This window comes from Phalacrocorax carbo, chromosome 3 (genome assembly GCF_963921805.1).
Source record: "Phalacrocorax carbo chromosome 3, bPhaCar2.1, whole genome shotgun sequence".
In the NCBI taxonomy this organism is placed as follows: domain Eukaryota; kingdom Metazoa; phylum Chordata; class Aves; order Suliformes; family Phalacrocoracidae; genus Phalacrocorax; species Phalacrocorax carbo.
This window is the reverse complement of record NC_087515.1, coordinates 79,849,724-79,875,711: the sequence shown is the minus strand read 5'-3', so window position 1 is coordinate 79,875,711 and position 25,988 is coordinate 79,849,724. Positions and strand designations below refer to the sequence as shown.

Here is a 25,988-nt window from a genome sequence, read left to right as displayed (position 1 = left end):
ATGAGCCTACTTGTAAACAAACATAGGCAAAAACTTACTGAAGGATCTTGGGATTTTAATTGGTTTTTGAGGGTTTTGTTTTTCTTGTTCTTTTTTTGACAGCTGGTATTGTTGGGTAAGCTGTTTTGTTTCCATTCACTGTGTCCTTTTAATTTATAGGTGGTGCTAATACAAACAAGTGCATTACAAAAACAATTTTTACATTAACCAAATGTTTGTTTGTTTGTTTTTATAGTCCACCTCACAACTTCCAGATTCCTCCAGAGAAGAGAATAGAAAGAAACCAGTTTTGGAAAGACTTGGAAATTTGTTTGGTACAGGGAAAAGGAAAAACGTCAAAAGTTCACAAGAACACGCTTCACATCGGAAAGGGGAGAGGTCAGTTTCTCCTCACAGAGCGCAGCCGATATACTGTAGGCACATAAAGGAAGGACACGAAGCTCCTGAAGTACAGAAGCAAGTGAGAAACGTGAGTGCTGTTTCTGAGGCGCAGGAATATAATTTCAGTGGGGAAGCAGGACCGCTGTATCGCGATACCATTTCAGAATGGAGTAGTAGGGGGGTCTCCTCTGACAGTGAGTGGTCAGCAGATTGGAGCAGCAGCAGTGAAACCATTAAGAACTCTTTCTGTGAGAGTAGCCTGAATGTGGAAACCCTGGAACTGGAGAAAGAATCTGTCACAGATATAAATAATTCCACAACTCCAGATTTCATAAAAAGCTTGAGAAATTTGCCTAGTGAAGAGTTAGAAAAGAGTATCTTAAGCCACAAGCAGCTTGTGAACACGTGGGTGTCTGAGGAGCCCGGGCATGCAAAACCAAAGGATTTGCTATACCAGTTGGAATCTGCGGCGAGTGAGCACACACGTTCTGCCAGAGTGTTAACAGTTGATATCTATCTAAGGAAAACAGACGAACTCCTTAATGAACCTGTGACTGTTACATCAGAAGAGGACTGTAGTGACTCGGACACAATGGATAAAAAATCTGCTAATAAAAGATCTGGAAAAAGGAGAAAATCTCAGTCGTCTAGTGACATTCCAAATGGAGAAAGAAACCAGACTGAGACTACCGCAAGAGAAGAATCTGTTTTTGAGGATGATGTCCCTTCTGAGGTGTTTTCAGACAAGATAATAAACTCTGAAAGAAAATTGAAGTCTCCTCAGCAGACTCCTGAAAAGAATTCCTCTTCCCCAGGTAATAATCAGGACCTAAAAGTTGGATCTGCTCACAAAGGGGCACCTAAAACTGAAGCTGACAAAGGCAAGCAGCAGATCGCAAACACAACCCCTGCAAGGAGAAGGTCATATAAAAAGAATCAATCGGACCCTGTCCCCATTTCCCCTACTGGTTTGAAGGGTCAGGCAAGGGATTACTCCTCAAAAAGGCAACCTTTAGCATCACCAGAGAGTAACCCAATGACAAAAAGAACTTCGGTGGAAAAGGGAGCTATACCTGTGGCTTTTGGGGAAGACAGCTTCGAGTCTCCCAAAGTTTCTTTGGCTGATAAGACAGAAGACACTGCCTTGGCATTGGCTGAAGGCAGAAATGAGACCAAGGCAGTAAAGCATGGTAATGCTTCGGATGGAAGAGGTTTTTTGCGTACCGATGGGATTAAAAATGGAGACCTGTGTTTGTCAGCTGAGAGGCAGACAAATCCTGATTTAGACAGCTCGAAGCTGAAGAATTTGGATGCTTCCAGAACAGTCACAACAAAGATTAGCCTGTAAGTAACAAAAACTAGTTTACCTTGTCCCTGTAGCTGTAATTTTTCCTGTAGCTGTAATTTTTCCTGTACCTGTATTCAGGATTCTCTAGGAACTCTAGCTATGTATCTTGTTATCTATCTAAATTATTTTCAGTTAAGAACTGCATTTTTTTTTAACTTATCATAATTACAGTTACCACATAACAAGCACTGTGGTTTATGTGTGTTAGAAAAATAATATTTTTTTCAATTTTTCAAAATAGATAGGGTATTTTTTTGTAGCTCAATGACATTGCATGGAATAATTTAACATACATAAAAGCTGCTCTGTCGTTGTTATCAGTGCCCCCGTTGTTGCTCAGATTAGCTCGACTGTCATTGACCTTAATGCAGTTTTGCTGTCTGTAACCAACTGAGGATGTGGTTGAAGATTTTGTGTGTGAAAATGTTTGAATAAGGAATACATTCAAGGTGTTCTTTGGAAAAACATAAGTTCTGCTATTATTTTATGACGAAATGTAAAATGCAATGTAGAACTTGATCCTTCCAATGATATGATAAATCGCACTCCAGAGATTTGAATATGTATAGTTGCTTTTGTAAGTATGTGCAGGATGAATCATGTAAATTTTTATGCATGTGCATAACGTCAGGCGTTTGCAGAATTATACACCTATTAGTTTGCAGGATTTGGTTTTACACTCAAATAAGTTGTCGTCTGTCAAACAGAGGTGATCAGTGCTTTCCTTAGGGTTCTAAAGAAGTGGATGTATTTCTAGCTTTCACTGTAATCACTAGTATGAACCCAGCGATTGATTTCCTGGATTCTATTACATTCTCTTCTACAGTGAATCATTTTATTACATTCATCACTTCTACTGTTTGTCACGGCTACGTACTGAGTGCTATTGCTTTCCTCATTCTGGTATGTTCATTTATAGGTGTCAGAATACGTTGAATCCTGTAGGTCCCCCCACGGTGCACCGAATGCTCAGAATTGCCATTCACTTGTGTTAGAGGAATGTGGAAGTTCAACATTATGGCTTAAGAAAGACCTGTGTTTCCGATTATGTTTCCCACATCTGAGAAGCATAGGAGCATTGGGAACAATTTCCTTTGCATGATTTGTAATACTGTACTTCTGATTTGTTCATTCGTAACTGAATTAAAAGCACCTAGTACTGAAAGTTAAACTGCAGTATTTGTGTACACGGTGATGCTTTGCTGTTGGGCCGTATAGATCACAATTCCTAAACTCTGAAGTTTTGTATCTTCACAACTTCAAAGGAAAGGTAGCTTTCATATTTTTCTCCTTGTGTCACTGTCATCAGTGATGAGGAAGTTACAAATGCTTCTGTAGCTGGATTTTGTTTTTCTGGGTATCTCCTTGGCTTGCTGTACAGTGAATTATCTTCTGCTGTACTCATAAAGTAATGGACAAGTATCCTTTCTGACAGATTAAATTTTAATGAATAAATAGCCTGTTCTGTTTCACCTGATTTTGTGGGGGGGTGTGGTGCTCTGTGTCTTGGCCATATTTGCTGCTATAGGAACTTTAGCCCTGGGTGGGGACCGCTGTGATGCCTGCAAGTTTCCTGATGCATCTGGTAGCTGTCATTGCATGGCACCACACGGTTTCTTTAGCCAGACAAATTGATACAGTCAGATTACCTGGAGTAATTTGTCGTCATTCATCAGAACACATGGACTATAAACCTGGATGTGGATTAAGCTGCTATAAAATGGGAGAGGAAAGGATGGTGTCATTACTAGTAGGTGTGTTTTTGGTCTCTTGTTGCTTTGAACTAGAGAGCAGTTAACTTTCCCATTTTCAAAGATTAAAAAATTATTGTTAGATACTTCACATGAATCCCCTTCAAGTTGAAAAATACTCATTAACTCATAGACTCGTTTGCCTCCTATAAGATGGATTGTGTATAATCAAAATAGTTTTCGCTTAAAAATACAGTATGTATCTTACTAATGACATTGTGCCAGTTTTCGCAATCAAGTTTCTTTAGAAACAATTTTACAAGAGGTTGGTTTTGCTGGTTCCCTGCAAGTAATGATAGCGTTTTCAGTCTTTTCTCCTTTTATGTCTGTGTACTGGGCAACTTGGAGTCACAGGATACTTTGCTTCTAGCTTTTGCAAGGGAAACCTCTCAGGTTTGAGACTAAACTGAGGTTGATGGTACATCTTAATCAGCAAATAAAACCTCAGGCTGTAGTTACTTTGATGTGCTTAGCGGAAAACTTGGCTTCAGTTGTCGTATTTGATGTTCAGACATGGTTTTGTAGTTGCCTTTGCATTTATGCCCACTTGTTGAATTATTCTGCTCTGTTAACATACCATTTTTCTTTGCTTGCCTCAATCTGATGTTTTGGCATCAATGTGTTTTGGCATCAGTTACGTGCTTTACATGGTCGTTTGGACAGTATGCTTCAGCTATGTGACTCACCTACCATTTATGACTATACTGGGAGAGGTTTAACTGCTTGTTTCCACAGGTTAGCTGCGAGGTGTAGCTGAAGAGGACATCAGGATTTCTCTTGTGCCTGCTTGCTCCTGGCATTGCAGACCAGCAGTGGGTAGTAGGAATTGGCCACACTGGGCTGTTTGTAAGAAAACGTTTGCACCATTAAGTGAATCCATCTTTCAATGCATTTCCCCCATACTAGAGGGGAGGCTTAAAGGGTACTCAAACAACATCTCCTCATTTTAAACAAGCTTAGAAACTCAGTTCTTGCAATAAGGTGTGTCTTTTGGCTGTATTTAAAATCAGTGTTTCTTACTGTGGAAAAAGATGTAATGAAAAGGTTGGTTAGAAGAAGCCAGCTGTAGTGGGTGGAGCTCTAGGGCTGAGCTTTCTGTTGCTCTTTGGTCTTAGCTGTTTTGCTGCTGTGCAGAAATACTTAAGAATGTAAAGTATGAAGTGCTGAAGTGGTTGTTTCTCTGTGAATTTGCAGAGCTTGAAACTATACCTTTGAGGTGTTAGCTGTTCATTTAAAACAAATTTTAGGTGTGGCTGATAACTATCAGTGTTAACCATTGAGCTTGCTTGTGTCGAGGCAGACGGGAGAGATGGATTTTATTAGGAAGATACATGTTACATTGAAATGCACAGAGTAGTGCAAGTGACAGGCTGACAAAAGGCTGGATGGAAATGAGTCTGTTAAGATAACTAAGCTGTTAGTGATACCTCTTGAAAGTACAGGTAGAAGGAGGGGATACGTACCTTTCTCTGATCAGAAGAGGACATGAAGGGTCCTGGTGAACAGCAAATTCAGCATTTGTCAGTGGTGCATCCTTGTAGCAGATAAAAGGCTAAGCCTGTATTGGGCTACGCTGGCAGGACCATAGCCAGCAGGTCAAAGGAGAAGATATTTGGTGCTCATGAGGCTGGATCTGGGACTTTATATCGAGTTGTACCCCTCCCTCCTCCAGCTCTCTTCTCCTGGTACAAGAGAGATGTTCACAAATTGAAATGAGTCCAATGGTGAGCCTCTAAGAAGGTGACGGCACTGGAGCATGCCGTGTCTGAGAAGAAGCTGAGGCAGCTTATTTTGTTCAACTGAGAGAAGACAGGGATATATCATTGCTCGATACCTGTAGAGGTTTTATAGAGGAGGCAGAGCCAGATTCGTCCCTGAAGTGTGCAGCGAAGGGGCAATGGCCACGGCTGCAACAATGAAGTTGCAGTGGGATATAAGGCAAAAATAGTTCACAGTGACAGTGACTGACCTGCTGCAATGCTTCCCTTGGAGATACTCAGAACTTGGTCAGACAAAGCCTTCAGCAACTTGATCTAACTTTGAAGCTGTCCCTGTTTTGAGCAGAAAGTTGGACTGGCTGATTTGTACAGGTCCCTTGCAACTTATATTCATCTTCCAGAAAGAAAAATCATATAATAATTTAACTTGGAAAAGTTTAGGAAAAACAGTCATATTGCAAATAAAAAGCGGTGTCTAAATATATTTAATTTGATGCTATGTGACAGTTCCCTCCCTGCCTTCCCCCTTTCAGGAATAATTTTTTTCTGTTTCTAGACTTAAATTTTCTAAGTATGTTTTACTAGCACCTATCTGAAATATGGCCAATCATTTTCAAGTTTACTATTTCATTTTTTATCCATCACATGTTCTTCATAAGAGCCTTCCAGTTGTGAACTGACGTGAGCAGGCTGGTAGTTACAGTAAGCACTGTCAGGAAGTCTCCTCTGAAAAGACATGCTGATTTTTTATGGTTGCTTTCTGCATAGGTTCTTTGGCAGCTGATTTTTGGGTTCTTTCTGTTATTTCAGTAAGTTTGTTCCTCATGCTTCTCCCGAGAAAAGAAGCTTATACAATTGAGAGCCTTGCTTTAGTAGGGTTTACTGTCTTACTTGGGATGGATTGCTTGAGGAAGAGGAGAAAGGAGTAATCTCAGGTTTTGGCTTGTTCATGTTAACTCACTTCTACCTCATGCTTCTTTCTTGGACTGAAGAGCTGTCTGAGAGCTCAGTGAACACAATTTGTGTAGGTGAGAAAGAAGAAAGCGCTTAAATAACAGAATAATCAGTTGATAGAGCATTTGAGGCCCTGGAGATTGTTGCTGCAAGCCAGTTTCTTTATCTCCCACCCTTGTCAGTTTTCATGTAGTGCAGTTTCTGCCTGTTCTGCTGCTGCTGAGTGTCTCTGGATCCCTCTTTGGAGAACAGGTCTGCCTTTGAGGTGAGGGTAGGCTCATTGACACTCTTATATCTGACTCATAAATTTTGAAGACAGGTGCCCTGCACCTTCACAGCTGTTCATACTGTTCCTGCAGTAGCAAGTGCCATGGACAAATGATTTTTCCTGGATTCAGAGGAAGGAGGATTAAAACCCTCAGCTGCATGTCATCAGCCTTCTGCCATAGTACGTGAGTACTATGTGCTACATACTTGTTCACGCTTCTCTATCCACTCAGATGGAGAAGTTTCCTTAAGTGTTCCCTAATTCAGTTCTTGTAAAATCAGCAGAGTTATTTTGCACAGTTTAAATTGTTAGCTAACTTTACCTGAAGGAAATGGGAGAGTCCTCACGTGTGGTGTTTGCTTAGCCAAGCAGTGGTGCAGTGGTTGGGGACAGTTACCTTTTCCACCAGCACTAATGGGACCAGAAGAGGTCTTTCACTCAATTTAAGGTTGCTTCTGCAACCTTAAAATTAAGGGCTGCAAAAAATCTGGACAGATGTCTTCAAAACTTGTTGGAGAGGTATATTCAAATGCTAACCAACTCATTATCACCTTAATGAATTAGGATTTGTTTCCTAAACTCTGTAGGGAATTGCATGCGTATAATTTATTCTGCCTATTCGCTATTAAATTTTCATGTCTGACAGTCATAAGTAGTTACGTTCTCTGCCTCAATTGCAGGTGCTGTAGGCTGCTGTGTGTTTTTTTTTTTGTTTTACTGAGCATTAAAGAGCTGCATACATGTTTGGAATATATCCTCCTTATTTAGTGTCTAACTTTTTTTTTGTCATTCATATAGTTACTCCTTTTTTACTTAATTCCTTTTGAGATAACCAAAACTTAAACTGCATATGACTATGGAAAATTTCATTATAATGCTACATTTTATTGTTTTGAAAATTGCTACAAGTCTTTTCAAGATTAATCAAAGATGTAACTCTGTATCACTTTGCCTCCTGTAGTCCAGCCAAACCGAAGAATGTAGAGCTGAATTTTAAAGCATCTACAAATCAAGACAGTTTAGAAAGTGAGCAGGATGCTCTTGAAAAACCAGTTAATAAAACTAACAGCAACATTGCCAACAAAATTTCTTTGTTTGAAAATAAATGTGCTAACCAGAGCCAGAGGCCTACTGACATCCCTGCTTCAAAAAACAGTACTGTACCAAGCACATTTGTTGGCAGAGCAAAGCTGAAATTTGGAAACCAACCTAAGGAAAGCGAACAGCCTGATAAAACACTAAATAAGCAAAGCAGTCGGCAGAAGTTATTTGAGAATGGCACACCAGAGAAAGAAAGCACTGCAGAATTAAAAGGCAAAAATGAAGAAGGCTCTGCCTCTTATGAGGATATTGGGAAGACAACAGAACTTAAAGTAAAAGCTGCAATATCCCTTTTTAACCAAAGCAGCAAAGTAGATGCTAGTAGTGTCTCTGTGAAGCAGCCCGATCCAGAATTAACCACAGCTAAAAAAGAAAGTTCACCTTTTAAACTGTCTTTGCACTCACCCAGTAAAAGTGAAAATACCCAGGATACTTCCTACCAGAGAAATAACACACGCTCGGAATTCCACAGAAATGAAGAAAAGATGCTGCCAAACACAGAAGCTTTATCACCTTGTAGTGATGATAAATATCCTCTACCATCTCATCAGGTTTCTAGATCAGAATTTAAGAAGATGGAAAATGGAGATAAAAAGGCAAAGCCAGGAGATTTGAGCTTTGCAGCACTGCAGGATGATGACAGCAGTCAAGATAGTATATTGGTATCAGAGCACAACCTCAATACACAAAAGAGCCCAGGCAAAACCTGTAATGGATCTGCTGAAGATGACAGCATTTTTGATTCTCCAACCGACATGAGAAAGTTTGCTGAAACAATAAAAAACTTGGACAGCTCGGTTTGTTTACCCCAGAAGAAGAAGAGGTCAAAGCTTCCCAAGTCCCCAGCACCCCACTTCGCAATGCCTCCTATTCATGAAGACAACTTAGAAAAAGTATTTGATCCTACTGTATTTACTTTTGGTTTGGGACTGAGGAGGGAAAAAACACAGGATCTGTTACCAGCCCAACAAATTAAAATGCAAAGCCTGGAAACAATAGCCAGAGTCAGGCCCAAGCGTGCATCAACAGAGCAAAGTATCGTATTCAAAGCCCTGCAATCATGTAATAGAGACGAACCTGTCTTTACTCAGGAAATAAATGGAAAAGAGAATATTGATGGTACAGATGGTGAAATTAAGAGATCTCGTCTTGAAAAAAGCTCCCTTTTCTCAAGCTTGCTGTCTTCTACATCTAAAGAAAAGTTTTTTAATCCTTCTGTCACCTCAGTAAATAACACTGCTACAGGTTTTACAACTGACTCCTCAGGGATGCCTCTTTTACAACAGGATGCTTCTGGGCCATTCAGCATGCCTCAAAAATCAGAGGTAATAAAGATCATTCATGAAATGCAACCACGTAAAATTTTGTCTACCTGCTGAATGACTGTTAATCTTGATTTTGTAATTCAGTCTCTTTCAGATATGAAATTTCCAAGTTTTGTGGAGAAGTACATGCAAGCAGATAGTGCAAAGAAAGACCTAAATTTACAAATGCCCAACTATGGGAACCCTGAGAAAAGTTTTTCCAGCTGGCTAGGGACAAGCAGATATGAATCAAATGTCCCCACTGGTTTATTAGATGTGGATGTAAGTATTGTGTTGTTTAAAATCTGCCTGGAAAGTTACCCAGCTTTTGTATTTTCTATTGACGATGTGCATACATTGTTTTGTTTTGTTTTCCCCTCTTAGGGACATACATAGGTTACAAATACAGAGAGGTGAGCGTAGGTATGGTACCAGTTTAATCTGATGTTGCCTACACATGAAAATGAGGTGGCATCTATTAACATAGTTATGGTTCTTTATGGTACCCTTATTTTGAGACTCTTCACAAGTATGAATTGAAAGTGTATGTTTGAATATTTCTTCATACTTGGTTTTGTATTATTTTGAACCAAATCTCATGCTAACTTTATTTTTTGTTGTAAATTAGTGGAATGTTTTCTGTGAACTTCAGAAACTTGTACCTGCTTCTTCTGTTGACGGTAATCTCTGTCCTCTTCCAGCAAGGCATTCAGCCATTGCACCATTAAATGAGTAACAGGACAAACTTTTTTTAGTCCTCCGTTTTTGTTCCCAGCATTCCCATGCATTTGATAGAATATCTATATTCATTTGGAACACTTTAAAAAGTGGATGGTAGTGATTGTTGAAAGTGCTGCTACAGTGGTCGGCTGTTTCTTTGTCTGATTATGAGCATCTATTCATCATGAGTGAAGGCAGACCTGCATTTTCCCTTCAGGGCAGCTTTACCTTAATGTGGGAGAACTTTGTAATTTCTGTTTTCAAAGCGATGAACCAATGTCCTATAGGATCTGCTATTTCGGTTGTGGGCCTTTACTGTTACTTGAGAGGAAAACTATAATCAAGAGTTCTAAGAATCGTGGGAAGAAATATGTTCTCCAGACTTTAATAGCTGTGTTAATGTGATCTGTGGGATTGAAGCAGCATATAAGAAGTTTGAGAAATACTTTTCCGAAGCTAATGGTTATCTGCTGTTACAGTTCTATTAAAAGGGGTGGGGGAGTAGTAGAAATAATTCCTTTCCTCTTCATCTTGCAGAAGGAAATAAATCCATGCTACCTTGCAATTTTGAGGATGCAGATTTTTCTCTCATGGGAAGTTTTTTAATTAGTGTGGGGATGAAAATTAGGGGGGTTATTTGCAGTGGTATAGACTTACGCTGCCAGTTAAAGAGGCTTTCTTACTCTGGATGGTCCTGCTTAGGTTTCAAAACCTGAGTTTAAAGCTAAATGACTAGTACTGGTTATTTTTGCTACTTAAACTGGTGCCCCTGACTGGGTTTCAGTTTTTCAGTAGAGTGTGGAGGCCTGATACGGCAAGGAGGTATGCACACACATAAGACCTATTGAGAGAAGCCCATTAGGCTCCGTAGGGTTCCAGGACTTCTGCAGCATTGTTGCTGGCTCTGAAGTGTCTTGCTCAAGTTATAGAGGAACTGAGAATGTTGGTATGATGCATACCTACTGTGCATCTTCCACTGACTAAGAAAATGATGATGCAATGCCTAATGGGTAATGTGAAGGAAAAGAGTAAGGGCAGCCCAAAACAATGACTTCGGCATTCCTTAAAACACAGAGCAAGTTCTAACTGGAATTGAAGCACAGGCTAAAAAAACCAGTCATGCTTCAACGTGTCTTGATGATGCCTACAAAAATCTGATGGTGGTTAGGAGCTCCGTCCTGAGACCACTGCCTGCCCTGCATGCTGACTACTTGTTCTCATTAGTTTCTTACGCATGTTGTTGGTTATCTTAGTCTGCAACCTATTTAGGAGCAGGGTCTGTTTGGTGGTTTTTGTTTGTATGAATAGTCCCTAGAAGCGTGGGACCCTGACCCAGAATGAGCACTCCTGTCCTTGCTAGGGAACCAGGCGCATAATTGCAATGCTTTCTTTATTTGTTTTAAGATGACGTGGTGCAACCACAACTTTCCCATATATTCTATATCATATAATTTACCACTGACTTCAGTATTGTTATAGATGTTGTATACCTCAATGTGTTTTATTTTCTCTGCATTTTTCGTCCATCACTTATTGCGCAGTCTCACGCTTTTCTGAAGAAACCTATCTTGTTACAAGGTGTTCAGCACAAAATTGATTATGCTAATTAGTTCATACATGTAAATGCCATCATGCCTCCTCAGTGTTTTCATGCGTTCCTTCAAAATCATTTCATGCTTTGTGATTACCAGACATTGAAACTTTCATTAATGTCTTTATCATTGCAGAGCATATATTTTATTAATGACAGTTTTTTCAGTAATCTCTTGGTATGAAACTCCTGGAACATATAGGAAGCTGATCAGAAGGATTTTAAAGCATTTCAAGTCTGAGTTTAGTTGGCTTCAGTGAGATGATATATTCAGAGTTTAAAAAAAAAAAAGGGTGTAAATTTGTACATTTGTGGCAAGATACCACTCTTCAGGAGGAAGAAGGAATTGAAACAGTAAGTAGGTGTAGCTGAAGTGTTATCAGCTTTTTACTATTCAGACTAATTTTTATTCTGTTTCACTAGCTCTTTTTTGTAGCTGAGTATCTTTACTGAATATGTTTTTGGTTTGGGATTCTTCTTTTTTGGTGTGACTTTTCTCTCCTCACTGTCTATAGGCACTTTCAAGAAATGGACAAAGTAAAATCAATCCCAGACCTGGCAAGGTAAGATCCATTTTATTATCTTTACTGTTCCGCTCTATATTTAAAGCATAGCAAGATAGAATGATACGTTTGGTTTTATTTGTTTTGGGTGTGTTTTTTTTTTTTAACACAGCTGGTGATATACTGTGAATCGGACTATCAGAAAAATGCTATTGAAGTTTTCCATGATGTTCTGGATTGCAGTTCTTGGGTTCTGTCACCAACAATTTTAGTTAAAGTCATCAGAGGATGGTAAGAGATTAATTTTTACTCTTTATCATTGGTCTGTCCAAAAATCTGTTGAAACAGAACCAGCATGTAATTCACAGTAAGTCTGCCTTGCAAATGGCAACGTAACGTAGACACCTATGAGCAAGAGACGCGGCATCTTACCTTTGCAATAGGAAGTTTTGGGCTGGGAAATGTAATTTGCTGACAAATTGAGTGAGTGTCACCATCTGGAGGGGTGCAACATTTCACCAGGCATAGGCATGGGATGAAATGACAGATTGTGTCCAGCTATGCTGCCCTTGGACTCCTCTCCCCTTTATGGGTTCTTGCATAGTATTTGGGTTGGGCTAAAAGGCTAGCAAATGATTTTAAAGCCAGGTCTGACATGGGTTTGGATGCAGAAGATTAATTCATGGCCAAAGGTATAAGGTGGTGTGCTGTGGAGATAATTGGCTGTTTCTTTGATAAGTCCAGAGGGAATTTTTCTCTAAAACCTAGACCGCCTAAGAGTAATTCAAAACAAGTTCATCCTCTACATTCTTTACAGCATTAACAGAACAGCCATTATTAGTGTGGATAGCATGGCAAGTTAAGTTGTGGCCAGGCTATAATACGATCAAATTGCAGGTTCTCAGAAGTAATGATCTGATAGTATGCTGCAGAAACAAGGGCCAGCTGTAGTAGGAGGTACTGGGAAGCACACTGATTGCTGTTTAGTTCAGAAAACTGGAATGAGAATCTTTTGATCTGTGTGAACCAGGTCTTCTCGTCCAGCATGCACTAAAGGACTGGGGTTCCCCCCTCTCTTCAACTGAGAGCTCCAGGGGAGGGGTTTGTATTTGCAGATGGATATAGTTTTTATCTAGTTACATAATCAAGCCTGCCATTAAAAATAAAGTTGTGCTTGTCTTCTGAGCAGTCTTATCCTTTGGCACTTTTATACCAGCCCCTGTGGAACTCCAGGCTGCTGTTCACAGGATCCAAGTAGCTTGTCTGTTTATACATGATGCGGCAGTCTGCAGCGTCAACATCTTCTGACCTACAAATTGGTTCTGATTATTATCTCATGCAAAAGTCTGGTATTCATAGACAGTAGTCTTGCAGCTCCAAATCATCAATTTAAAAAGGTGGAGGAGTTTTTGATGAAATTACAATGTCAGCAGTAGGAATTTTTGTTTTTATCGTTGCTTTAAAAAGTATCACAGAGACCCAAAATGGCTTGCATCAGGAGTTTTGGGCAGATAAGCTGTGTTGGGGTGGTAGGAAGGGTCTGGAAATAATAGTTCTTGTGAAAGGACTTGTTAAATGGGAGCATGATTTTTGAAAATCACACTACATAAAGCATTATTAAAACTGAGAATTTTTTATTTTAAGCTGGATACTCTATGAGAAACCAAATTTTGAAGGCCCCTCTATTCCCCTGGAAGAAGGAGAGGTGGAACTCCCAGATATTTGGGGTGCAGGTACTTCTGAAGAGCAAAATGAATGCAAATCTCTAAAGCCTGCAGTGATTGGTTCAATAAGACATGTTGTTAAGGCAAGTAAAGAAAATTTTCTATAGATCTTAATGTTTGGTGGTGTTTTGTATTGATACAAAGTGCGATTGGTGTATTAGACACAAGTGTAACATGAGTTGTAAATGCATGAAACATTCTTCCATGTTGAATTTCTTGTTTAATCACAAAATAAATGTGGGGGCTTTTGCACAATAGAGATTATGGTAACATCTACTGGAAGGATAGGGCAGGAACAAAACTTAGTGGTTTTTATTAGAATAGCTTCCAAAATGCTATGTACAGCATATGCTTTTTAGCCTGCTCAGTCTCTCAGGAAAAAACATCCCAGAAACCCATCAGTAATTCTACAGACTCATATTTTCAAAAGATGTGTGTGCATTTTTCTTTTTCTTTTTTTTTAATATAAACCAAATTTACATTCGACCTGAACTTTAGTGTCAAACAACAAACCTGGTTTAATACTCAAAAAATAGCCTTGTATGCACAAACTTATCAGGGAGCTTCACACATGGTAGAGCAGCCTTCCTACATGCACTTTTAACCTACCGCTAAGAAATTATCTTTGCAGGTTTCCAAAACAGGCATGAGCTATAAAGTTATTTGACTAGGAAAGGAAAAAGGAGGAATATATATTGCTTCTTACTACAATTCTTGTTTAAATTGCAGTTCTTTTCAAGAATGGATTGCTTGGTGTTCTCTTAGGATTTAATTTGCTAGAGATGTTAACTGATGAAAGAAGGTGCATCCCTGCCTAGATGGCAGAAAGTAAACAGTCTAAATGCTGATTAGAGATTGACTGTCTTAGTCCAGAGACAGGCAAACTGGCCTAGTTCTACTTTTATTATAGGCATCTAATAGCAGTAGTAATTGACAAGGAGGGAAACAATTTAAAATAAACAGGTGTTTCAAAACTGATTTAGTTATCCACATTAATTACAGAACTCGCAGCACAGATTTAGTGATTATGGCAATCTTCATTTTTCAGGATTACAGGGTTTGCCGAATTGATTTGTATACAGAACCTGAAGGGTTAGGAATCGTGACTTCCTTTTTCGACGACACGGAGGAAACAGGGGTGTTTGGCACCACTCAGAAGACTTGTTCTATCAAAGTACACTGGGGCATGTAAGTGCATAGTTCTCTATGAACGTGTACTGCTATGGAAGGAATTTGGTTTAAACCGTTGGTTACACCTATCAGACATGCAAGCAGGCTATATTTATTCTAGACCTGTATTTTGGTAGTATTTGTTGACAGTAGTATTAGTACATCATTGTAATGCTTCACTCTTGGAGAGGCTGACCTCTTAAAATGTTTTGTTGGAGCAGTTTTTCTTCTGCTTGCATGTGGTAAAGACAGAGCAACCCTTGTGTTTTTGAAGCAAAGGAATGAGTTTGCCGCTCCTGCTCTTTCTTATTCAGGCAAAGTGAGAGTGGGGGGATGAACTGTTATGATAAGACTGCGTTTCCTACTTGCTTTCCTCTAAACCTGAAATGACTGTACTAAAAGAAAAACATTTTGAAGGTCTTGTGTTACAAAATAAGACTGTGTCATGTGTGGACTCTGGAAAGCGTTCTTGTATCTCATACTACATTTTAATGGGTGTTTTTATGGTGATGTTTAGGACATGTATGTTATATCATCTGAAATTATCTAGCCATCTGAGTTGGGAGTGTAATGTATGTCATGAACTAAGCAAGTTTTTCTGGGAAAGGAGACCTCTAAGGAACAATCCAGTAGTAGTGGTGGTTTTGATAACTTAATAAACAAACTTGTAAATCAGTACTGAAAATATGCCTCACAGTGGTACTGGGAAAAGTATGCAGAAGAGGGAGGCTGCATTCAGAACAAGTGAGAGAGTGGAACTGCTTTCAATGATGTTGGGTCTTGCAGAACGTTTTGCAGGGTGTACAGACTTTGGTTGTTACCTGTTGGCCATGTTGTGTTTGGGCACTGATAAGCGTTTGCCTGTTGCAAATGGTCTATTTAACTATCAAGAACTGCCCAACTAAAGACAAGTGTTACATACTGCTGCAAAGATGTATTCAAATATGCCGCATGATGGATGGGGCATTTTAGTTGTTAGGTAAAGGGTATTTTATCTGATGAAATCTATACACCTTGTTTTGGGGGAAAAAATGAAGCACTTCAGTATATAGGGAAATTTTAAGATGTCCAAGTAGTTGGTTCTCTGACAGGAGGTTATTTCCGTTGAACTGCAAGCTTAATCCAAATTACATGTCTGCCAAAAGTAATGAAATCAAGTATGTTACTTGGAGGTTGGTTATTAATTGGCTTCACCTACCTCTCTATTTTTTTTTTCTGTCCCTTGCTCAAAAGCATTCTGTAAATAGTGAAATTACAACATTTTTGGAAAGGGAGCAGAACCTGTACACATGTCAGACTTCAGACTGGCCCTTGTTTTGCATCCATGTGACACTGTTTTTTGCACTAAATCAATGTAAACTCTTACAGTCTTAATTTCTCTCTGTTGCATTTGGATCCCTTGAGGGAAGGCAGACTAGTATTTGCACCAGGAAGCAAAATAGGCAGCTGAAAAATAATCTTTGAGATGTCAGTTGTTTAGTCCAGTGTAGAAGGAAGTTGCTTCTGCCAGTTGCTTGCATGAGAAATTCCATAAACTGTTGCTGCTTTCTTTTGCGTGTTGCAGGGTTTTTTCTTTCTTTTAGTTTACAGGCCTGGCATAGTTCACAGTACTGGCAGCTGAGGGAGGCTCTGATTCTGAGTCACCTTACCGTGTGGGTGTGGTTGTATCTTCTTAAGGTTTCCCAGTGTTCATGCTTAATTGTTGTTTACTAAAAGCTGCCAACAAAAATGAGTCAGTGCACCTTTATCTTCTGATTCTACTCTCTCCTTGGTCTTCCATGTGTTTAAATTCTTGCAGTGAAGTTGAGGGCTTACTGAGCGATGTGACTACAGGACACGCAATATGTCAAGTATTCAGCTATAGACAGAAATAAAACTAAAGCTCCTTGTTTGTTTCTTGGAACCATGTGTCTGCAATGAAACTATACCAACTTGTGCCAGTTTGCATCAGCTTGGAATCTGCCTTTTAAACAGGATAGGGTGATGGATTATTTTAACATCTTTCTGATATCACCAGATTTCTACATTGTGATCCTTAAGTGATTAAAGGGTTGGCTTCATGAAGTGTTCCTATTTAACATGTGTCTTATACTGGTCCATGCTGCACTTCTGAGAGATCAGTAAATTTAACTGGAAGAAATACATTGCATCCTTATGCAGAGATCAGCAGTATGTTTCTTGGTTTCCAGTAACTGATTACTGGCTAAGATTTTCTTGAAAAAAAGCCTTTGACAAACTACTCTTGCTGTCCCAATCAGGAATTTTGAGAGTTATGTCTTTCAAAGCAGATTTATTAGCAGATACAACCTATGAGTAAGTAGATTTCTAAGGCGTGGTCAGGTTTTTCTACATATTAGTAAATAACACAAGTTTAGAATTCTTTATTGAACAGATTTTGCAACAAATCCAAGTCTAGGTTAGTAGAGATCTTTCACCTTCTTGAAAACTGGTTCTGCATATTTTAAAACTATTCTTAAAATAATGCAGAGTAACCTTAAGTCTTGAAACTTTAGTCTAAAACTGGGGTTGCCCTCAGATTAAGTCAAATTCTTAACTGTCTGTTCATTGGTACTGTTCTTTATTTTTAGCCCGTTCAGAGTTCAGACAAAACACATGTATTATTGGTGGTTCCTGCACTGGCACAGAAGTTTGCCAGTATGCCAGCTTATAGCTGGCAATTTTGATGGTAAAGAAATAAAGTTTTATTAAGTGTACAATGATGTCTTTTCTAAAGTAAGCATATTGTCATCTTCTTTACTATTCAGAAATGTTTTGGGATTTTTATCTTTTGCTTTCCTCCCCCCACCCCACCTCCTACCTTTAGATGGCTAATTTATGAAGAACCGGGTTTCCAGGGAGTCCCTTTAATGTTGGAGCCTGGTGAATACCCTAATTTAGCGTTCTGGGAGAAGAAGGAAGCCTACATCAGGTCCATGAGGCCCTTGAAAATGGTAAAATAATGTTATTACTTGCAAGTTACATAACCTATGTTTGTGTGTTACAAATAATGTGTTAAGGTGGTTCAATTTTTCAAGACTCAGAAGAATGTAACTCTTCAAAAAACCTTTTTATCCTATAACATTCTTGAACTTTCAACATTTGATTGCATCCATTTCTGCCTTTAATCTGCCTTCTTATTTTCACTTGTGTTCTTCAAGTTTTAGGGAAGGTTTCTTTTTAATTCTGTCTCTGTGAAGAGTTGATGACTTATAGTTGCCTCTAAGTTGTCTAAGTGTAGACAATTATTATTTTTTTTTTAACAGGGTGGTCGCAAAGTTGAATTCAGTGGAGAGCCAAAGGTAAAAGTCTATTTGAATGTCCAAAGGTATTTTATAACATATGAACTACACATGGGTAGGTAAACATATCTTGATCGTGTACCAACTACTGATGGGTTAGTGGCTGGTCCTGCTGTATGTGTTCACACCACAAAACTGCAATTTCTGTCACATTTATGCATCCATCACATACATATATGGCAGTATTAACAGCGGTCTGGATAATGCAAATGGGTAATGAACATTCAAGCCTTCATGTTACATCTCTAAGGGAAAGACCTCTTGAAGAGAATAGAGAGATCCCAATAATTAGTTTCATAATCTCACCTTCTCCCTCTGTGTGCCCATGCAAAAGAAACTATCGTCAGAATTCATCATGCTCTCCGCAACTTTTCTTTTACTTCATTTCTGCTACAGGTAATCATTTATGAGAAGCCTTTCTTTGAAGGGAGACATGTGGAAATAGAATCAGAGATCTTCATGCTAGATGACAAGGAATCAGAAGAAAAGAGAAGACTTCCACTTACATCAGTGGGATCCATGAAAGTACTGGGAGGAGTGTAAGTGTGGGAAAACAGCGGCAATATTTCCCCTTCAGCTGAAGTAGTAACTCCTTAGGCTGGAAATTGCAGTGGACAAATTCAGTACCTGTTTATGTTCTCTGTTTTCCTAGTTTTTGCGTTTACATATATGCCTGGGTTAAATTTGCAAGTAGTCACACCAAAAGAACAAATTCCACACATCTGTAGCTGCTCCGTAACAACACGGAGTGGCAGTTGTCCATTTTCTCACGCTGACTCTGTTGTTGTTGTTTAGCTGGGTCGCTTATGAGAAGCCTGGGTTTGAAGGCCATCAGTACTTGCTGGAAGAAGGAGCGTATCGGGATTGGACAGACTGGGGTGGCTATGATGAAGCGTTGCAGTCACTGCGACCGATTGTTGGCGTAAGTCCCAAGAACATGTAGGCTTCTCCTGAGTGCACCAAGATGTCATGTTGCATTTTCCTTATGGTGCTTCCCTTTGTTTTAACAGGACTTCTCAAGTTCCCATATGATAATGTACAGTGAAAAAGACTTCGGATCAAAGGGTGCCAATATTAATGTGTTAGGAATTATTTCCAATTTGAAAGACACTGGATATGGGCTGAGGACACAGTCTATAAATGTGCTAAGTGGCGTGTAAGTGATATTTTTAATTGCTGTTCAATTTTAAATGTGCTATTCCTTTTAGAATTTGATAGTATTTGCAGGTGTTTTTCAGCACTCTGACTTCTAATGTCTGTGTGGAGTCTTCAGATAAAGTTTTCTGCCCTCGACTGCAGAATGTGAAAAGTAAGGTTTTTGTGAATATGTACCATAAATTGGTTTTCTTCTCATAAGATCAGATGGTCCCAGGAAATGTTGACTTACTGATGCACAAAGTATGAAAGTATGGTATGACGTTTCATCAGAGATGCACAAATAGCTTGTTCTCGTGGCTGTATTTTTTTTAAAAGTGTTTCAACAGCAAAGTCATTATGGAGCTAATTTCCAGTTTTGAAACTAATTTGCAGGCTTCTTGTGTTTGACCAGAGACAAATTCCTTGCTCTTTGTCTCAGCTGTGTGTAAAATGGAGATAACTCTTACTGTGCTCACTAATACATTCTGATATTAAGGAGACTTCAACTGTTCTGAAAAGTAACACTGCTTTTGCAGTGAATCCCATAGGTTAATAGTATTTTAGCACCGTGGTGGTGTTTTTTATTGTTTGGGTTTGGTTTTTTTTTAACACAGTGGTTCCCAAATCTTTTCATTGGCATGGCCATTAACAACTTTTACTCTTTGTGGCACATGTGTTGCCACGTGCAGTTGATAAGTTGATAGACTTTGCTCTTTGATTTGTTCAGTACATCAATTGCAAATAGAGTTTCACAGCCTTGCAGACTACATCAAAGTATTTTGGAAATACAAACAAGTATTAGCAATCATGTCTGCACATATACAAAAATACTTGAAGTAGTAGAGCCAAAAGAGTGTGAGACGTACAGTCTCTCTCCCTGCCTGGTATGCAGGTGACTTGCTGAAAGCTCTGCCTTACCCAGCCACACCCTAAATCTTTGTGTGTTATCTGTGTGATATCTCTGCAAGTTTTGTCTGGCTAAAGATTGCAGAATCAAGCTCAGTGCATTCCAGAGGAATGCTTTTGATTTTTATATGAATATGGTGCGACAGCAGCGTTTTTTTCCGCCTGGTGACCTTTGAGGCCACTGCGCCCTTTTGTCTTCTGTAATATGCAAGCGAGATTCATGTGAAAGAGTTGCCTCTGAAGACTGGGAAACAAAATGTGGGTTACCTATCATGCCCTTTGTGTAGTTGTTCTAGTAATTGTCTGTTGCAGCTGAGATAGGAATCATACTTGACTTCGAGTATTCTAGTAATTAAGAGTGACTCTCATACTGTGATGGTAAAGGCGGCTAGAAGTCATTACAAACAAAACTCTTGTCCCACAGACTCTGCTACCACTACTGTAATCTCACCTTGTAGTCTCCTAAAGATGTAATTTGCAGGAATAAGCTTTTTAAAAATTTAGGTGCATTGTAGATAACAGGTGGCTAGCACTCAACTCTGAACAGTCTTGTATGACCCTTTTGTTTCCAAAGCGGTTGTGAGTGTTTGGGGGTTTTGTGGTGGTGCTCTTAGTAAATGCTAACATGCCAGAAAGGTTGAATGATCCAGGTTAAGTCATGCTTGGTCATGAAATGCTTTATTTTAAGTGTTAAGTAACTGTTCAGGTAGAAAAATTTTATATCTTTCCTTCCAAGAAAGCAGTCATGGAGTGATGAATAATCCGTTGAGCAATTTCCTGAGCTGTTTAGACTGTAGCGTAGGTGATGTCATTGTGAGCTGTGACAGATTCAGTAAAAGCTTGTCGTAATATTTTGAAGTAACCTTCCTGGTATCATACTGAAAATACTTTATTTAAAAAAAACAAAACATGTAAGAAGCCCTGAACCTTTCATAGCAATCTTCTAACTACAGGTATCTGGGGTAAGCAGTTATAGCGGTAACAGATGATCTGTATTTCCCACATAATGAATTTGATTGCCCTGCAATTTAAAGGGTATATCAAAGAAAAGAAAGCGTGGCACTGCAGCGTGCAGATACTACCGAACAAGTTCTAAGCTAAACTGCATCTCTAAACTGTATGCTGAAGACAGCCTAGCTCTGCTTTTGGGGGGTGAATATTCCATTTTGGGGTAATTGAACGCTAGCTGCATTAAAATTTTCACCTACTGTGTTTCTGAAGAATGTTTCCAATCAATATTTTAATGATTTTTGCAAAATCCATTGTAAAGACCTCCTGAAAGAAATATCCTAAAGTGATGAGGATTGACGACTTCAAAAATGAAAGTGTTTTGCTCTTGAGTGTACTTCAGAGCTTGGCCAAGCATAAAACCCAAGATATTTTGTTCTTCTCCCATTGGGGTGGGACAAAGCCTGAAAAGAGAGGCCTTTCTTTTAAGTAGGGTTTGATGTTTGCTTCCAAATTGGCAGAATTTTAAGTGGTGGAAAATGGAAATACTTACTAGCAACAGGTAACACCCTTTACAAGTTTAAGCAAGTACTAAAATCAACTGTTGTACAATTTTGATTTCCTCTCTGCTTAAAAACTCTTCAAGCATATATTTAATAGTGATCAAAATCACAGGAATTGCTTGGTTGAAACGTGCCTTTTCTTTATCCATAAACATATCAAACTTTTGCCAAAAATCCTGAAAAAGACCGTCTTTTAGTTGATCCTTTTTGAACTTGGTGGAAGAACTTTTCCAGATTTATTTTTTTACGTAGGCATTTATCTTACTGTGGTCATGTAATCAGCCTGGTTTTCCCCTAATTTTAAAGTAATTAGTCCACAGTGCAGACTTGGCTGTTTCTGGTGTAAATATGGATAGTGAGATTAAGGAAATTATTAGGTGATGAGCAGTTCATGATACAGGAGCCAGAACGTAGTAAATTTAATGCAGATGCACTCGGGAAGGTATCATGGGTGAAACTAAAGAGATGTGAGGTATAAGAACAAACCTCTGCTGGGAGCTGAAAAGGGCAAGAGCCCTTGGGTACCCTGTGGGAGAAAATTTTAAACAGAGCTTCCACTTTCCTCCATCTCTGAACTGAGCTGAACTGAAGTTTGGCAAAACCTTTCAAGGAGTCAGGAAATTAAAGTTTGTAGGTCCCTGGGATACTAGGAATCACAAGCATGAAGGGGTATGATAAAGAACCTTGGTTTTTTTTCTCTTACAAACCGAATTTTATTACCTCCACCTCTCTGTTAATCATGCTACAAATCTGCAAGTGCCAGTTAACTTCCTGGTCCCTTGTGGTCTATGGGATTAGCATGTATAGGCCAATCTAGACCCATTGCCTCTGTGTAATATTTAAGCTTTAAAGATTGTGGATTCTGTTTCAGACCTGAAGAAGTGCTTCTGTGCCTGAAAGCTTATTTTTTATAACTATGGCATTTGGTTTAATGAAGGTGTTGCCATTTCCTTGGTAGCTGAGAGAGAAGGTCCTTCCAGGACTTCGGTAATCTGTCAAATCCTAAAATGAGTCTGAGCAGTACAAACAGGGGGATTACCCCTCTCAGCTAACGTTAAAAGCAGCATGCGTGATGAGAAGTGGACAATGTTTTAAAACACAAAGTTAGGTAAGATGAGACCTGGGCTAACCATGGGCAAAGGTCATTTTTGTCTGTGTCTGGGTTCTTGGCTGTTCTTCCAGACCCTGTTTGGCACTGCGCTTCCTAGACATCATATATAGAAGGTTTTGGGGAAAGACACTGTGCTTGTAACAGTGCTAACAATATATAAATTACACTTCTCTCTACATCTCTGGTTCCAGGGGCATGGATGGTGCAAAGGAGTGAAGGTTTCCAGCACTACCCTGCCAGCAACCTGGGATGAGGCTGTTACTCAGCCTAAGACAATTTGTAGGGCTGGGTGTTACAAAAACTGTTGTGTTAGGAGAACTCACTCCCTGTGGGGCAGGGTTGTTTTTGCCGTGCTGCAGAGCAGTACTTCAGTTTTTGTGGTGCCTGGCAGCTGGGATGTGACTCTCCTGCTCAGATCTGGAGGTGATGTCTTGCTCTCCAGGCCTTTCTGTTAAGTCAGAAGTTGGATTAAGACAGTGCTCCTTCCTAGGGATAGTCTAGAGGTCTGACAGGTTTAGCTGGTACTGAATTCACCTGCCTGTCCTTGATGTTGTTATTACTCTCAGCAGTTTGTATGGGCTTCTGAATGAAGCGGAAAAGCACAAATATTTCACCAATAAGCCCTGACTCTAGAAACTCACTAACTGCATGGGCTGACTTGCATGGGAGAGTGGTACTTACTTATTTAAATCCCATTGGTTTCAACATAAACATGTGCAAGTGAGATATGTTGATTACTTCTGTGTTCAGGCTTCTTTTTAAATGGGGGAAATGAAAAAACTCCAACGGAGAGATTCTTAGGAGAATCTTAGGAGAAGACATCTGGCATGTTTTATGATTCAGTTGATATCAGAAACACTTGATCGCAGAAATCTCAGTCAAGTTAAACTGTCATGCAGTGTAGTTGTAGCCTGGCATTTGTGCATTGAAAAATCTAATGAGCGTCTGCTGAAGAAATTAGTTAAGGAAACCTCATTTCTACAGCTTTTGGTATATGTGGCATACAGGTATAGACACACCTCAGACACTTGGACTGTCTGCTCAATTTACTGTACATACCAATGTCTCTCTGATGAATTACTGTGAGGTGATTTTGAAATGTGCCTTGAAATATGCCTTAAGTAATTAGTGCGTAACAAGTTAGAATAATTGATTACATCTGAGGCAAACCAAGAGATGTGAATAGTGATAAATGTGAATCACTATATGAGTGTTTGGCATGGACAAATAATACAAAGCTCATACTCTCAGCACATACATGTTGATACAGCTTTATTTAGGTTTGAAGTTATCCCACTTCTTATATCTGCAGAGACTCTGGCATTTGTTCTTGGAATAAAACTGCAGTGTAACAGAATCCAGTTGCTTGACACACATAGATCATTTTATGGTGAATTTAGATGGTGAGAGTTAGCCTCCACTGCAAATGATAAGCTCCGTATCATTTTACTGCTTTATGATGTGAAATTTCTTGTTAGCGTTGAAACTCTGTAAGAAGACTGCACTGAAAGTGGATTTTGGCACAACCTATCACATACTAGTTACTCAACGTATTGGCTAAAATTAAAAGCTGGTTGACTATGAGTAGAAGATTATCTGTAGAACCAGGAACCAGCAAGATGTCCTGATACCTGCATAAGTACAATGAATGAAACTCAGCTGTTACTCTGGCCAATTCTAATATCAGCAGTCAAAAACAAACAAAAAAGATGAGTTTAAGAAAGAGCTAGAATGTAATTATGGGAAAGTTTGGGAAGTCTAGCAGTGAAAGCAACAAGTGATGCAGGTTATCACAAAACCAAAGGTAGTGCCAATGCAGAAATGCTTTATCTGGGCTTTCAATATGGAGCCAAGGTTAGAAGAACGCAATAATAGAAAGTTTATTTAATGTGGTAGGCTATGCATAGCAAGATTAGCTGACAGCAGATACTTCAGGCTAGAAATAAAGCACTGCAGGGGTAGTTGAATATTGGAGAGGTGTATGTGCATGGGCTTTGGAGTATCAGATACACGGGTTTGTTTAGGGTTGTAATAGTGTCACAGTTCGGCACTTGAAGAAATTTATTTGTTCTTACATTATCTAGACAGTAATGAATATACACATCAGTAGTTTGGAAAAGTAGTGTGACTTCTGCCCATCGCTGTCCTCTTCTGTCTCTCTTAGGTGGGTTGCTTATGAGAATCCTGAGTTTACGGGGGAGCAGTATATACTGGCTAAAGGGCTTTATCCCAGCATTGAGGCATGGGGGGGGAAGAACTGCAAAATATCTTCAGTTCAACCCATCATTATGGTAAGGAGTTCATTTTATACTTGTTCTGCAAGTTTCTCTGAAGTATTTGGAGCTATACTTTTTTCTGTCAAATTCAGATTATTTACATTCTTTAAACAATAATTACTACAAACTTTTATGTTTGTTATTTTAGCACTGTTTAAAACACTTTTTTCCCTTTTTTCCCCTCCAAACTTTTGCAGGAGATTGTTGGAAGCGAAAGGGGTAAAGTCAAGGTAGGATATTTCTCTAAGTGCATGAAACATAATGTGTAGTGTCTGTAACGTATAAATAAAGAAATGGCTTTTTGTCTAGTGTAACACCCAGGTATTTGCATAGATGGTTGACTAGTAAGACAAACAGTGAGAACTGCAGGCGAAGGAAGGCTGCTTTTCAGACCCCTTGAGTAAGGCACATTAAGGCCCAAGGAAAGTAGGTTTTAATACATGGCTGCCATCAGAACTTTCTCTGGGCACAGGCAATGTTTTGGTTCAGCAAGTGAGCTGTTTTGGGGTATCGGTGACTGTTGTGAGGAGCTGGAGCTGGAAGCTCCAAATACTGCTTGTCAATAACTAAGAGAAGGAAATGGCAGAGAGAACTTGTCTGTTCAGTGAGTTAACATATTTTTATGTTGGACTGTCTCCTATGTGCAAATACTAATCTGTAGTTATGACAGTGAGGCTAATGGCCAGCTTTTTCATAATTCTGAGCCTTTTTGTGTTTGTCCCTGTACAAAGTTACTTTTATTTTAATTTCGGTCAAAATGGTGAGTATGCCATGGAAGTGAAAACTAGGGAGAAAAGTCTTAGCTGTCTCGTTTGCATTCTTGATTAGTAGCATGCCTTACTGGAATCTCCTATATAGGGATAATGTATAAACTATGGGGAATAAAAATCTCAAGGCTGCTTATTTTCAGCGATGTGCATGAAAAATTATTTTCATCTGTATATTATGTGCCTATTAAGACCTTATCCTAAGGAGACAAAGAAGTACTGGCTTGTAGTGAAGAGGCTGCATCCCTTGTCAGCATGTTCCTCTTCGGAGAACCCTGTACATGCCCACGCTTGTATCTCTGTTAAGAGTGAATAAAGCTGCTAGGCATGTGATAATGTGAATGACTTCTGTGTGATCAGGGCTAATTATCCTCTAACAAAATTAGCAGGTTTGCTGCTTAGAAGTTTTTTTTCTCTTTTTAACAAGGACAAAAGACTCTGGGTGACG

General features: G+C 39.2%; 1 protein-coding gene across 3 annotated transcripts in view; it reads left to right on the top strand.

Moving 5' to 3' along the window:
• The window catches only part of CRYBG1 (crystallin beta-gamma domain containing 1), a 65,592-nt gene that overhangs the window by 22,184 nt on the left and 17,420 nt on the right, over positions 1–25,988 (top strand). For all 3 annotated transcript variants that reach the window (XM_064447521.1, XM_064447522.1, XM_064447523.1), the window contains exons 2-15: positions 236–1,725; positions 7,382–8,846; positions 8,931–9,107; positions 11,652–11,699; positions 11,812–11,930; positions 13,284–13,446; positions 14,412–14,551; positions 17,358–17,484; positions 17,797–17,832; positions 18,229–18,371; positions 18,628–18,754; positions 18,843–18,988; positions 24,662–24,788; positions 24,971–25,003. In XM_064447521.1, the coding sequence (XP_064303591.1) occupies positions 236–1,725; positions 7,382–8,846; positions 8,931–9,107; positions 11,652–11,699; positions 11,812–11,930; positions 13,284–13,446; positions 14,412–14,551; positions 17,358–17,484; positions 17,797–17,832; positions 18,229–18,371; positions 18,628–18,754; positions 18,843–18,988; positions 24,662–24,788; positions 24,971–25,003 (4,341 nt within the window). The remainder of the gene's footprint in view (positions 1–235; positions 1,726–7,381; positions 8,847–8,930; positions 9,108–11,651; positions 11,700–11,811; positions 11,931–13,283; positions 13,447–14,411; positions 14,552–17,357; positions 17,485–17,796; positions 17,833–18,228; positions 18,372–18,627; positions 18,755–18,842; positions 18,989–24,661; positions 24,789–24,970; positions 25,004–25,988) is intronic.